The sequence below is a fragment of the Cariama cristata genome, unplaced genomic scaffold (genome assembly GCF_000690535.1).
Source record: "Cariama cristata isolate BGI_N322 unplaced genomic scaffold, ASM69053v1 scaffold18290, whole genome shotgun sequence".
Taxonomy (NCBI): domain Eukaryota; kingdom Metazoa; phylum Chordata; class Aves; order Cariamiformes; family Cariamidae; genus Cariama; species Cariama cristata.
In genome coordinates this window covers 42,066-57,136 of record NW_009595509.1, presented here as the reverse complement: position 1 = coordinate 57,136, position 15,071 = coordinate 42,066, and the positions used below count along the sequence as shown (strand labels likewise).

Here is a 15,071-nt window from a genome sequence, read left to right as displayed (position 1 = left end):
CCTGCTGAAGGTTAACTCCGCAAAAAAAGATTACATTTCAGCCAGATCAGTGACTGACCGCATTCACTCCACAGTCATATGAGTGCCTGCATCAGCATCCAAAAGCTGTGACAGTAGGAAAGCTGGGCACCACTGCTTTGCAAAGCATAAATAAGAGCTCTGTTTTCCTTCCAGTCAGATTTTTAATCCAAAAACTTTCCTCCTTTATGGTCTAAGCTTCCACAGTCTCACTGAAAAGTTCAGAGGACATGAGCTTCACAGCTGCTCTTCATAACCAAGCACCCAACATTATCTGTTTCAAACCTCTATTAATTAATAAGGCAGAAAAAATAATAGAGAGATCTTCTTTTATAAAGTGACTAATGAGGGGTGGCTTAAAATATATGTATGCCTTAGTCACTAACACATATGGTGAGAGAGGTACAGGCAGCCTCTGTCTGTATGTATCCTGACATACAACAGTATCTCATCAGCATTCCTAAAAATCTTCCTGCTTTCAGCAACATCAAAATGATCAAACTAGAGATTATTACACCAACTCAAGTGCTGCCTAGACACATTATTTGACTGCAGTACTAAAAAATTTACTTACAAAATCACAGCTTACTGGAAGAATCTGCAGAGATAGGGAGGTGACAGGAAGACCCAAATGTGTGCAAAAGCACGTCTCTTCTAATGAGCTTAACGTCTGACCTACTAAGCCTGGAGGATTGTCGTCAGCCACACACCAACTCCATTCTTCAAGTGATACATTTATTTAGCAAGTTTAATACAAACTAGTCTCCAAGAAATTAACCTCTTCACTTTGGAGCTGAAACACAGCAGCAGTGCAAAGGATGGCTGCCTCTGCAATATTCACTCCGTAGGTAAGGACAACGAGAAATTCCGAGATCTTTCATAGCTCTAAAACCTCCTAAAATGAACAGAGATTGAAAACTAACAATATTCCTGAATGCAAAGCCTACTACATTAATATAATGGAGGGCAGAGGGGGACATTTTTGAAACTGTAACTCTCTAAAGACACTTTCTTTCACACTAAAAATAAATTGCAGTAAGTTTCAACAGCAAAATAACAAAAAGTACAGCTTTTCTATGCAGCTTAAAGTTGTACTGTACAGTAGCTACAAACCATTTCGATTGTTATATTAAACTGAACTTCTTTTCCCCACTTTTAAGTAATTTTTATCTCTGAACAGAGAAGACACAAGACCAGATTCTAAAGCAAAAAAAAAAAGCAAGACAAACAAAAAGGGAACAGCAAGCAGTTACTGATATCAAGGATACACCCACTCCAGTTTTAACTTTTCAGAAGGCAGCTCTGTCCTAATATCGTCATAGTTTTCTACATCAGAAGGAATGAACATTGTGATTGGTCGACCTCGCATGAACATCTTGATATATTCTCCCTCTGTTGAAACAAAAAAGCGTATTAATCATGTGGCAAGTTTACACAAGAAATAAGCACAAAAGAAACCAGTAATGAGCACAGCGATGCAAATACCACTTGTGATATAACAATTCTTTTTGAAATGCGAGCTTGGTAAAGGCCTAGATTATTATTTTTTAAAACGGAACACTAAGACACACATATACCTGCAGGTGCACACACACGGTAAGTGTTAGTTGAATTTGTGACAGAACAGACTGAGCACGTAGCATTTTAGAGATGGAAATTCAATTTTAAAGGAAAATTTCAAATTCAAATTAAAAACTAAAATTGAGTAAGCAAGTAGTCATAGAATCACAGGATAAGGTATTTCAGGTTGAAGGGGACCTCAGGAAGTCTTCAAGTCCAACCTCTAGTTCAAAGCAGGCTCAGCCATGAGGTCAGACTAGGTTGCTCAGGGTTTGGCCTACTCCAGTCTTGAAAACCTCCAAGGATGGAGATGGCACAACCTCTCTTGGCACCTGGCTGCCTGCCAGCATCCCCAGGGCCTCTCCCACAGAGCTGCTCTGTGCAGCCCCTCTGTCCCCAGCCTGTGTCCCTGCCAGGGGCTCTTTGCCACAGTTGCAGGACTTGGCATTTGTCCTTGCTTAATTTTGTGAGGTTCCTGCAGGTCCATGCTTCCAGCTTGCCCAGGTACCCCTGATTGGCAGTTCTACCCTCCATCATATCTGCTGGGCTCCCCAGTCTGCTGTCATCTGCAAACTTGAGAGTGTAGTGAGTTGCCTGCTCCAGGTTGTTGCTAAAGATGTTAAACAGGACAGGTCCAGGACAGACCCCTGCAGACTCCACTTGTTACCTGTTGGCCACACAAGGATACTGCAGGAAAAAGTGTCAAAAGTTTTGCTGACAAATATCATCTGAAATTATATATCATCACAAACTAATACACTAACCTGAATTATTAATTTATTGAAATCACTCCAATTGCATGCCATTGCATATTGCATCATATTCTGAAGAACTGCAAGAAGCAATAGCTCCTAATGACTCCAGCTATAACACTGTCTATAGCTGTGACAAAATACACATATACCTCTGTTGGGGCACCTGAGCATTTCACAAGCCTTTAGGAGTTCCTTTTCAAGGAACGTGAGATGATTTTCCACCAGAGAAAACTAATGACAGAGTAGCTGAGTGGCTTGGTCAAACATATTAGCTAGTTGTTAGAAGGTAAATCATCTGGATTTAAGGCATACATGATTGCAACTAGTAATCAGGTGACCTACAGGGGTCTTCCCTCCACACTACGACAATAATCATTTTCTAACTTCAGAAGACCAGAAAATCCCTTGGAGACTTTTAAAAGCCTTTATGCCCCACCCACACGGCAAAACCAGCACTGTAGTGCTGTTTAAGTATGGTTAAATCAGGCCTCAAATCCACAAGAATTACTGCCAGTTTCCAACGCTGCTGACATGCGAGTTTCATTTCAAAAAGCACTGATGACGAAGACCCAAGTATTTCACTAATTTTGCAACAATGAAATGGTAACTTTTTAGCACTCTTCAACTTCTTTAGTAATTAATATCCATTGTTAATATCACAAACCCAAAGTAATATAATATTCTGCTGTGAATCTGGAACTCTGATATTCTTTTACAAGTAGGGATTTCAGAATCACAGGAGACAGAGGGAACTCAGAGTTTCAAACCAAAACGTAAATAGTTGAGTAGGATTGGAATAGAATAGCAGCTGTGAATTAGCTATACAGTATTAAGAAATCTCTAATCGCATCTGATGCAAGCAATATTGAGCTCTACAATTAAGATCTTTAAACAATTACTTTTGTATTGTAACATGAGACAGACTTCCCTGTAAATGCCCAGTGAATGTCTGTAAATATTTCCCCAACTAAGCATAAGATTATTACTCAGACTGTATGAATGTGCAATCTATATTTTGCATTCCCTAAACATCCAAAATTGAAATTATGTGAAACTCAGACTTCTTCCCATAGAATTACAGCTTAATAGTTCAAGTCAAACTTAAAAGATCTAAAAAGGCAAGAGAAAGCAGGTAATTTCAGTGACAGCAGAAGCAATGTAGACTCCAAAATAGACTCTTGCTTACAGAAACATTTTAGAAGATGCAAAGATTGAGAAATAATCAGTTGTGAGCAAGACCAACCTTAAGCCAGGGGCTCTACCCTTCTCTGAATTTGAAATGCCCCTACTACACAGACTGCAAAAACATACTCTGTCTTACTGCAGCGAAGGGAATGAGAGGGGAAAAACCTGTAACTATTTTCATTCACCAAAGATAGAAAGCAGACTTGCACAAAGTTTAGAAATGAATTCTTGACACTCAAGGTCTTTCTTCTACAGCTTGACAAGACAGAAGACCAACAATCATCAGCCTAATGAAAAAATGTGGTGAATAGTCTAGGTTATTTAATAGAAGTATTTCTGATCATACAGGATTTTAGCAGAGTTGTGTGAAATTCTGTGGAATAACACCCCAGCTCTGAAAATACTAGAAAGCACTACCTTTGAATATAGTAGTGATGATCCTAGCACACAAGTCCAGTGACTTGGACAGCATTGACACATATAGGAAAAATCTACAGTGACCAAATCATACAATACATTCAGTAACTTCTAGCCAGAGAAAGAACTACCCATAAGCTTGTGTGGTTTTAACATCACTTGTCACAGCATTGCTCAAGCTTAACTAGGTCAATGAATCCACATACCTGAACATGGTAGTTAAAGCTAGTTAAAAGTATTCTACTACGTGCACAAACTCGCTTTGAAGATGTCACAACACATAGGGGTTAATTTGTTGAAAACTTTTGGTTTTCCTCTTAACATACTGTAGTTTGATTTCTCCATGCTTAATAGTTTTAACAATTTTTAGTTGTTTAATGAAACAGATCACAGTTTATCTAATTTACCAAGTTCCCAGACTTAAACAATCTGATTAGTGTGACTCCTTTTCTACTTTTAGTGTGCTCAAGTCACTCTTCTGAGACAAAGAATTCACTTTATTTGAATTTTGTGTTGCTTTTGACCCTGATAGTAGGTTTACTCTGAGCTGGAGGCAAGAGAAGGGAATTTTCCTATGACAGTCGAAATACAACTGAAAGCTAGCGTAAAAAACCCGCAGGCTCAAAAAATAATTCCTGAACAGAAACAGTAATAATTGAGCAATGTAAAACTAACACATGCATAAATGTTTTTCCTTATTTAGAATATCAGTACAATGAAAGCTGAGCCATTGAAGTCCAGTATCAAAAGAACAAATACTGAGAAGATGAAAAACAGTTGTCCCACTTCTTCCTAAGAACAAATACAGCTCCTTTGAATGAGAACCCTGTGAGTCCATCCAATGACAACAGTAGAAAACTTTCCTCGGATCAAATATCAAAGAATAAAGAAAATCACTTCCTACTAGCTAAATTAGAAGCAATGATTAGTTTACCAAATGTGTATTGCTTAATTGCATTGCTGAGAAAAGATAAAGATTGGCGTTGTCACTAATTTGACACAAATGTTTAGATAATTACTCCAAACTAGTAACATGTCTCATTTTTCCATCAGAATATTTTTTTATAGTATGCACTTTACAGAGGTAAAATAACACTGGCCAAACCCAAGAGTAATGTATTAATAATGACAGTTCTATTAAAATGGGGCACTCACACTCTTATAAATTAAAACACAACATAGCCTGAGGGTATTTAGAAAAGACCATTCGTTTGTGTAAGTCAAATTCTTGATTTAACACTGAGCTTGGCACTTCTGGTCCCACAAGATCAGTGCAAAATGACACCACAAATTTAGGATCAAATTTCTCATCACTGCTTAAAACAGTGGAGACAAGCTGCAACTGAAATTCATACGGATTGAGGCAGTTGCACCTGTTGGACTTCGCAGATGAGAGAGATGAAGAGTCCAAGAGGAATTCAGTCAGGTCTTTGGCCATAAGAGAAGAGGCCCTCCTGCAGCTCAGGGAAAAGATTATCCGCAGGGCATTGATACAAATTAGCTCTCTGAACTTCCCCATTAAAGAAGGAACATTTTTTGCTTTTATTAGCTAACTGCATGTTATTCAAGATTACCTTTGAAGATACATATTTAACACACTTGTTAGAGAGACACAGGCTAGGTATAACTTGATAAAGCCTCTCCCTACAGAAGAGGGAGGATTAAAAAAAGAGACAATCCACTGAAAGATTTTTGTCTAAGACTGTAAATTTCCTTTCGTCAGAATAACCTGTAGGGCAGATATAATATTAATGTAAAAATCTTTTTAAATACTGATGGCAGCATATCAACAAAACCACTCTCAACAGCAACTAACTGCCTGAGGCCAAATTCTTGTATTTGCAAGTTAAGAAAACTAGTGATTTAACTCTTTCATAGCATACTGGCTCAAATGAATGCTCAAGAGCATTAGATTATCCATTTCTTTGACTACCCATTTCTTTCCTGCATTCTCACTATTTCCAAGTACAAAGCAGTATGTCAAGACTTTTTTTTTTCTCACTTGATCTTTTGGAAGAAAAGAGCCTTCATCAACTCATAACAGATACATAGGTAAGTGCGTGTAGGGGTGATAGAGTGAGAGGTTTTAAAGAGAGCAGGGGAAAAAAAGAACCCATGAAACAAACAAACAAAAAATCCTCGACAATTCTGGTATCTACCAGCCTGAAAACAATAGGTATGAAAATAAAAATTCTTTACCTCATATAAAGGGATGTTCAGATTCCACCACCCAACTGTGCAGAAGCATTTGGAGGACGGGAAGAGGCAGGAGGGCATACCTGAAAGCACCTTGGCACTTGCTAAGTTAATTAATTTGCAACTGCAGACGTCCTATAAATCCTCCAACATATGGATCAAACCAACCTAAAAGTACGTTGAAGCTCTGTAGATAGCACACTCAGGTGTGGCGGATTATCCATGCCACACGAAAAGGAATAGTTCAGGCTCAGGGTTGCTACCAAAGGCAGCATGAAGTGGATGCAGCGCTCTGGCTTCACGGGCCAGCTCTTCACCGGGAACAGCTGTAGTTGCTTTTGTGTGGCTTTGAACTCAAATCCACAGCCCCTGCCAAGCTCTGCTTGGCTCTGCAATAATTCACCTCTGGAGCCTCAACAATCTCTTTGTACAAGTGCCAGGGGACACAGAACCAGCACTCCTGATTTTTGCTCCCAGGATCAGCTCAGGTTTATTAGCCTCACATGGGAGCCCTTTGGGTGTTCTGGACCCAAGCAAACTCCATGCAGGTCTCAGCTGCCTGTGGGATCCCCAGAGGTCTGGGGAAATTATTAACTTGGCCCCAAAGATGCAGAAACACTTGATCTTGATTACACCGTGGCCCCACTCTGCTGAAGAGACACAAAAGACCACTCAGTGACACAAAGACAGAGCCCAGCAACCTGGTGAGGGCCCACCTAAAGGTGGCTTTCAGCACCAATCAGCCATGAGGCTCTGTAAACCCATGTCATGAGCTGGAGGAACATCACAGCTGAGCCCAGCCTAGCCCAGCTTGACAGATGCATGCCATGCCCCCCAGTGCCCTCTCTGTGCCTGCATCACTCTGGTTTTTACTCTGATCAGGGTACTGCAGCATTCGCTTTAGACAGCAGAGACTTGTCTGTCACTGGGATACACACAAACATGCTCTGCTGATTTCAGAATACCATCCCAAAACCTCCTTCTCCTAATAGCTGGGAACCTCTCAACTTTCAAGTGACAAGGAAAGGATGGCCAGGTTGTTTACTTTTTGTGCGTGTATCAGCATGGCTGTTAACTTCAGCACAGGTCTGCCCATCCACTGTCTGAAAGGGCACCAGGTGAGCATAAAAACAGCAATCGTGCCTTTTCTCCTCCCAGCCTTCATTTTGCAAAAATAAAAATGTCCAGCTATTTATTTTTGGTGATAAGGTTTCAGTTTGTTTCCACACCAGCACAAAATTTACCTTTTGTGATTATGGTGGCTATAACTGCAGGCAGTGTTACATAGGAGAATCTAGCAGAGTTTTGATGCATTAACATTTTCCATAAGGCTGCGTATCTCCATTAGAATTACTTCTGATACATCCTGGGATTGCATTTGTTTTCATAATAAATGAGCTGTTCCAATCTTTGTATGATTAACTAGCATGTTAGAGCCCTTTTCCTCACCATTTAATTCTGGCAGACAACCTGTTTACAACTAAAATGTTGCTAGCAACTCCTGCATCTGTCATCTTTCACTTTCAATAATTTAATTTTGTCTTATACTACTCCAGGCCTCAGGAAAGTCTAGGTCTTACTGTATTAAAATCTCAGCTTCCACTGTATCAGTTTGGTCTCTCGGCTTCATGTCATCAGTGAAATTTCATTAGTGCTCTTACTTTCCTGTGTTAACTTACCTCGCACGCAAGGGAATTGCTGGCAAAGCATGCAACACCAAGAAACCAGGACTAAAACTAGGGGCAAATAACAAATTGTAGACGAACAGTAGACAGTGGTTGAAAATTTTCTGCAAAGCCTCCTTGTATCAAAAGGAGATTCCCATTAACATAAATAAGCTTTTAATCAGGTCTTATACAAGAAAAAAAAAAGTAGCACAATTGTAACTGTAAATTTCAACTTCAAACAACCCCTATTAATTTGCTCTTGGAAGAAAGTTTAAAATCCATCCATTCAGTGAAAGTAAGCTGGAAGGTAAGACCAATGAAAAACACTGCAGGTGATAAGAGACAGCAAAGATACGGCAATACAAACCATGTGAAAGGCTCAAATTAGTGCTTCCATGAAGTCAGCACAGACTCACTCAAGCAATGACACTTCAGCAATTGATTACTTTCTGTGAACCACACTCTTAGGGGAATACAGAAGGTTTTCAGAGGAAAATAATAAAAATAATAGGAATTGAAAGGAGGAGGAAAAAAAAAGATCAAAGAAGTCTTTGTAGATTAACTCAGAAGTATCTACAGAGAACAGCAATTCAGATGACTTGAAAGTTACTGTTTAGATCCTTCAGAAATTTGAAGGCAGTGACATAACGAACCCCAAATCCTCCTGGTTTCCAAAAAACATGCCTCAAAATGAAGTTGTCAAGGAACACACAGTTGTTTCCTAGAAGCAGGTGAGAAGCCCTCTTCCTCAGTTACCGATTTCTTCAAAACTAGACAAAATATCAAAGAATGTATTTTCTATCACATTATACCTCATTATTCATACAAACCCTGAGGTAGCCCTGCAAGTCTGTGCCCTAATTAACTGCTCTTCAGCTAGCAAGTGTATGCATAATTGGAACTCTAACGAGCATACAGTAGATTTTATATATATATATATATATACACACACACATATATATGCACACTCACACAGAGCAGATAATACTGAATAAATAACAAAACTATCCATTTTGCTACATGGTTATAAGTTTAATTCTTAAGGAATCACTACAATAATCTTATCTTGCAAATTATTAATGACTATTTTTCAATAGGTCCCATCCCATCTAGTTTGAAAATGCAACATGGACTGATGCCTCAAAACCCCCCACTCAGTTCTACTTGTGTTTAGCATCTGAACCTTACCCTTAAAGTGAATTAGAAGCAAATGAAAAACCCCAAAAGACTCCAACTAGCTTGGCCAAGCAGAACTCTCTAATAATATACAATAAACTACCACATCCAGAGTACATTTATTAATCTGTCTTCACCTTCTAGTTGCTTGACCAGTGAAGTTATGCTTTTTAATACTACAAATAGCTTCTTTCCCACAAGCTTTCTGCTTTCAGGCCTGTGTCCAAGAACTCTGTAGGACCACTAACCTGCAGGACAAAGGCTTAGAAGTCTGTTTCTAATTTAAACCAGTGCTAACAGCACAGAGACGAATACAACCAAATTCAGTCACCATGCCCAGGCCATTACATTTTAAGTTAGAGTGGAATTAAAATGCAGCTGCAGGTCTGCCATCTCTCACCCTGAGCTATGGGTCAATGCTTGCTGAACCTGACAAGCAGATACACACTGTTGCTACTGAGTGCTGGTGCAATGCAAGCCAAACAGTTGAAAAAAAGCGTATGAGACGAGATTTGCCTCTGTTTGGAATGATTTTACAGCTTTGCCTTGTGATTTCTTAATAGATCTTTGGTTATTAATTTTATATAACTTGATAAGTAAATCATAGTTAAAACCCTGGTTTTGCATGTACAAGGTGACATTAAGAATCTAGGTATTAACAGCAGTTACCATTTGCATTGAAATAATTCAAATTTAATATTAAACTCTAGCCTTTTATTATAAAAAAAGACTCAAAAAGGAGTACTGGACACAAATTCAGTAAGACTGCTTCTAAATGCTTCCTGCTTAAATAATAAAATCCTGACTTAACCAAGAATCAATGATAAAAACTCCCAAATACCACTTTATTTTTCTGACAGTATCTACGGTTTTTTAATAATATGCACTGTGCCTGAATTAGAGCAAGTAGCCCAATAATAATGAGATAGACCGGGTCTCCATTTGCCCTTGGTACATGACCACCTTCAATAAGCATCTGACAGAAAATCTGTGTCTGATGAAAAAAACTGATCCGAGGTAGTAACTGAGTTTTGCACTCTCAGTGGACAGGACATCGTCAGCTGGGTAAATTTTTCCATTGTGCGTTTCACGATTGCCCCATTCTGTGAAGCTACAACTGTAAAGCACAGTTAAACTAACAAAAGAAAAAGTACTGGAAACTAATAAAGCACAATCTAAAAAGAAACAAACTTAGGAATGCAGTGAATGTTTTTCATTAATTATTTCACATATGGTTTTTATTGCTATCCAAAAAGGTCTAAGTGTCTCCTATTACTTTATAATAAGTGAACAAGTGATTCATATATGGAGCTTCTATCATTGAAAACCAAAATCCAACATGGAATCTCAGTGAAAAAAATTACCTTTTATCTTAAAATAAGCCAGGTCTTTAACTTCTGGGTATAAAAATATGAATGCTTTATGATTAATACTTTTAAAATGTCTCTGCTGAAGTAAAAAGCAAGATGGCTTTTATAGGCAATTATAAACACCTGCTAGTAAAGAATTTAAAAGAATAACTTTAGCTAGTGTCCTTTTAAGGCTGTAGTAAGCACCTGTTCACTTCGCCTACAGCTTTATTGGATTTTCACAGAATTTTAATACCTCTTTGGTACTGGATTTTATTGTAAAAAGGTTGCCCTGGTTTACAAGGATAAACAAACAAATATTCAAAAATAAGCTGAAAAACCTAACCCCAAAAATCTCTTCAGCGAATGTATGGAAGTGTGTATAACACTTCCCTCACTGGATTGGCATCACCGAAGTGATCCCGTCTGTATTACTTCTGCTACAGCGTATATCCAGATGCATAAAGTTCAGGACTAACCTTAATGTGGAATAGATGTAACTCAACCCAAGTGGGAGAGATGAAGGTACTGAGAGAACAAAACCGGGTACTAAGATGGAAGGTACGTGACCAACACTGGTAACGCACGTGGCCTTGGCATGGTGCTAAAGAGGGGACACGGAAGTGACCGGCTGCAAGGCAGCTGCTGCTCCCCATGCTGCTGCTGCAGGCAGGAGGAGAGAATTGCCTAGCTCTTGCTGACATTTACAGGCAATACCTGCTGCACGCTCTCTGGGGGACTCCATACCAAAGTCAATTCACACATCGAAGCTAATGACTTGCACTACTGAAGCGCATTTGAGATTCTCACTCTCTCCTCAGGTCTTTCACTTTTATAGCTCACACATACTATCAACAGAAATCACAAGGAATGTGCACAGAGAGGCACAATACAGATAATATTGCAGTAATTTCTGCTGCTAGAAAAATAAGATTCCAAGAACTAAATGTGCAAAAACATATTTATCTACATTTTGTGGTCCTGTACTGTACTGACATGTTTCAAAGCAGTTTAATAGCAGAATCAAAAAAAAGGAAACAAAGTGATTGCAGGATGTTCAAAGCGACACAGAATTGTCATCTTCCATCCTATTATCCCACACAAACACCTTCTGCTATGATAGTTTGCAATTTCACTGTGTTTCCAAACTTATTTTATGTGTGTATAAAGACAAGGAAGTATTTTTACACAGATTTGCTGTAAAGCTTGACAGTTTGCACACCAGCAGTCTCCTTCACTCAATTGTGAGAAAGTGCATTGCCACAATCGTTAGGGCAGGAGGTGTGTGCCAGGGGTGTAGGCAGTGTTTCCCACACAGCCTAGTGACATGAGCAGCTCAGGGGAGCTGCTGTAACTTAATCCCATGCTAGAGACTGCTCGCCTCTAGAGGCAAAGGCTGACAGGCCACAAAGGAGTGTTAAGGCAGCTATAACTTTTCATGCCTTTGGGTTGCAGAACAGGAAGCTTCTGCACAAACAGCACGAGCAAAGGCTGCCCTTCATCCCACTCTGCCCAAGACAACTCTGTCCAGCTGCATGGGATGTATCTCCAGAAACCACATTAACTGTCTGTGCAACTCTCCAACTTTCTGACTGGTTGGGCCAAGGTGCCAACTGGAAATTGGCTTATTTATGTGGCAACTATCAAGTACAAAACAGGCTAAAGTCACCTGCCGTGAACAGGACGTTGCACTACAGAGAACTGGTTGAATACCGCTAAGCTTATACTTGGAAAGGATGGAGGACCCTCTGCAACTATAGTAACTAACAGGCGGTTACTTCTGTGGTAGTAAACACAACACAAAACCTAACACGGCCTTACACACATGCAGACACATACTGTAAAAGTTGTCAAAAAATACACTCATTGGTCCATATAAAAAAAAAATTTTGGAGGCTGAGTCCTGCTAATCACAACTTCATCCATGTTAAAGGCAGAATGATGTTTTGCCACTATATGTGTTTCAAATGCTAATAAATGTATTTTCTACGACAAGACTTTCTCTCCACCTTCCATGTACGTGGGATCACTGTCATCTGCATCATATTTCTCTTTCATTCCAGTTGGGCTCAGAACAGACTATGGCATGACACACACTGAAGGTACCCATTCATCACTCAGTGAAAGCTCACATCATCTGCAGAGTAACACAACAGACAGCAGGGTACACATCGAGGCCACGTAAGTTATAGCTACCATGATGAGACAACTGAAGGATGGCCCATTCTTGGCAGAACACGTAGAACTGTAGAAGCACATTGTAAGGAAAGAATTGGTATTGAACGTATTTTAGCTGTATTCAACTTGGTTTTCTGAAAAGTTGTATTTGGTAGAAAGTGTATTTTTAATATAAGAGTTTTATTTAATTCTTGTAAAGCTAAACTGCAGCTGGTCTGGACACTACTGATTAGTTTTCTTTTTATAGTAACCATTGCTGCACATACATACTGTCCCACAGCTGGCGTTAGGCAACCTGGCATAAAGAAACATTTCTTCTGTGTTCCTGATGCTTATGCACCCTCTTTCACCCCTCTTGTCTTTGAAGGATGCTTTTGGTAAGCATCAATTTAGAGTATTCTTAAATCTGTAATTTTTCTATGAATTAGAAAAATATAAAGCAATTGGATTCGAGTTGATTTTGCTTTCATTACAACAATTCATACATTAACTTCCAAAAAATTTGAGTGTCTTTTCTTTTTGAAAGAAAATCCAGAGGAGACCAAAAGTAACCAAACTGTGTATAATGTAACCTTGCTGACAGCACAGAATTTGGAGACTACAGATTTGTCAACTAGCAGCAAAAAAGCATGAGATAGAACCTCTGTACATAGATATATGTTGTGTACAGCATGCACTTGGGTTACATGCTTTAGTTTTGAAACTGCATGCTTCAGTATAGTTTGCAGGACATCAAAGCAGAGTAGTTTTGTGACACAAGAAGTAGATTTCTTTTGTTGTCACGTTCCACCACGATCAGATAGACGGCTCCTTTTCCTGTCTGAACAAGCCAGCAGCATCAGGTAGCCACAGAATGCAAGATTCATCAGTGCAAAGACATACGCTTTAGAAGAGACTAATTTTTCATTTTAGGAGACTATATTAAAACCTTCAGTCTCTGTTCTTGTCTAATCAGCATGTATATGTTGTAATATTGGCAAGACAGAAAGCTGAGATAAAACAAATCTTTTAGTTGGCAGTTCTTAATATTCTTATATCTTAGGCAACAATGCAAGACTTCTAGAACCTTATTTGAACACACATTTCTCTCTGAGGAAATTATGCATGTAGTAATTTATTTCAGACTACCCCCAAATAATCACCACATAGACTGCAATGTGCATACGCATATATATTTCCATGATAAGAAAGCTGAAGTATTTATTTAAATGTTCAAAGTTTTTAAGAGATCATTCAGTGATGCTCTTTCATGGTGAAAAGCCAAATAAAAGATTCGTGAGAGTGCTAAATTAGAAAGCGACCGAAGGGCATAGCTTAATTCTTACCTTGGCTGTTTTTTTCACGAGTTGACATTTTTGCTGGTTATGGGACAGAAATAAAATATCTTAAAACTATTTCTAAAGTCTCACTCACACCTACTTGGATGAAGACTGGCACATAGGTCAAAACTTTAGATTTTTGTTTTCATAACCTCCCTCTATTTATGCATATACACACAGAGAAAATAATCAAAAAAGGTTTTTTCTTTCACAAAAGTAAAACGAATCCTCCCACTACCCACCAAAAATTTCTGTCATTCCTAAAGATCCAGTTTGATGAGGTATTTCTCCACTATTTTGAAGATCCTTATACAGGTCTTGAGTAACATTTGGCCAGATAAATTACTGGAGTAATGTTAATTTTATTTTAGCTCTATATCCCTGTTTCATAAGCACACATCCCAACATATCTATTTATAGGAAATACTACTCAGTCAAAAGCGAATCTTTTCAACTTCATCCAGTATTTAAAAATAAATATTTTTATTTACCTTGGCTGACGATGACATCTTTGTGCCTGGGGAAAAATTTAAAATAATATTGTTAATAATACTTGAAATGCTTATCAAGCCAATCCCATCTAGTTCTTATACATTATTGCATATGGCAATCTCATCAGATGCTGTGTACAGTGTAACTGTAGTATAGGATGCTACATAACTAATCTTGGTCATCGTAGTGCATTTTTACTCATATATTATTTTATGCAATTCACTGAATCTTTTGAGTAACTTAAAGTCTTTGGCTCTGTAGCAAGGGTTCCTAAGAATTACTGTGCTAGCAACAAAACGCAAAAAGCTTTTAAAAATAAATTATGAAGGGCATATTCCTTGTGCACGGAAAATTCCATTTTGAGAGAGCAAACTTGTAATAACCAAATGTTTTAAGCTGCCAAACACTCTCAGGCCTGCATGCAAAGCATTTAACACCTGTCAAAATAAGCTGTCAGCACACAACACCACAAATTTTTCTAGGAATTAACCCTGTTGGACACATGGATTAAATGTAAGCAAGTTGCAGTTTCATTTAAACCGGATCCATGTAGCATTACTGGATGTGCAACACAAAGTCTTCAAAGGAATGCAGTTGAGACGTCCCTCCTCGCCAGAACCAGGAATGAACTACTCACAAAAGAGCTCAGTCCTTTTTTGTGAAGAGGGAAGAAATACTAATTTCCAGCATCAGAGCTACTTCTTACCAGAATAACACTCCTTGATGGAAGAATGTATTGCATAAAAAACCCTCTTGAAT

General features: G+C 38.6%; 1 protein-coding gene across 1 annotated transcript in view; it reads right to left on the bottom strand.

Moving 5' to 3' along the window:
• LOC104163546 (echinoderm microtubule-associated protein-like 4) overlaps positions 1–15,071 on the bottom strand; it is a gene marked incomplete at its 3' end in the record, with an annotated part of 66,455 nt that overhangs the window by 30,229 nt on the left and 21,155 nt on the right. Inside the window, exons 5-6 of the mRNA XM_009702588.1 lie at positions 14,312–14,337; positions 1,287–1,410 (exon numbers count right to left, since the gene is read on the bottom strand). Of these exons, the coding sequence (XP_009700890.1) occupies positions 1,287–1,410; positions 14,312–14,337 (150 nt within the window). The remainder of the gene's footprint in view (positions 1–1,286; positions 1,411–14,311; positions 14,338–15,071) is intronic.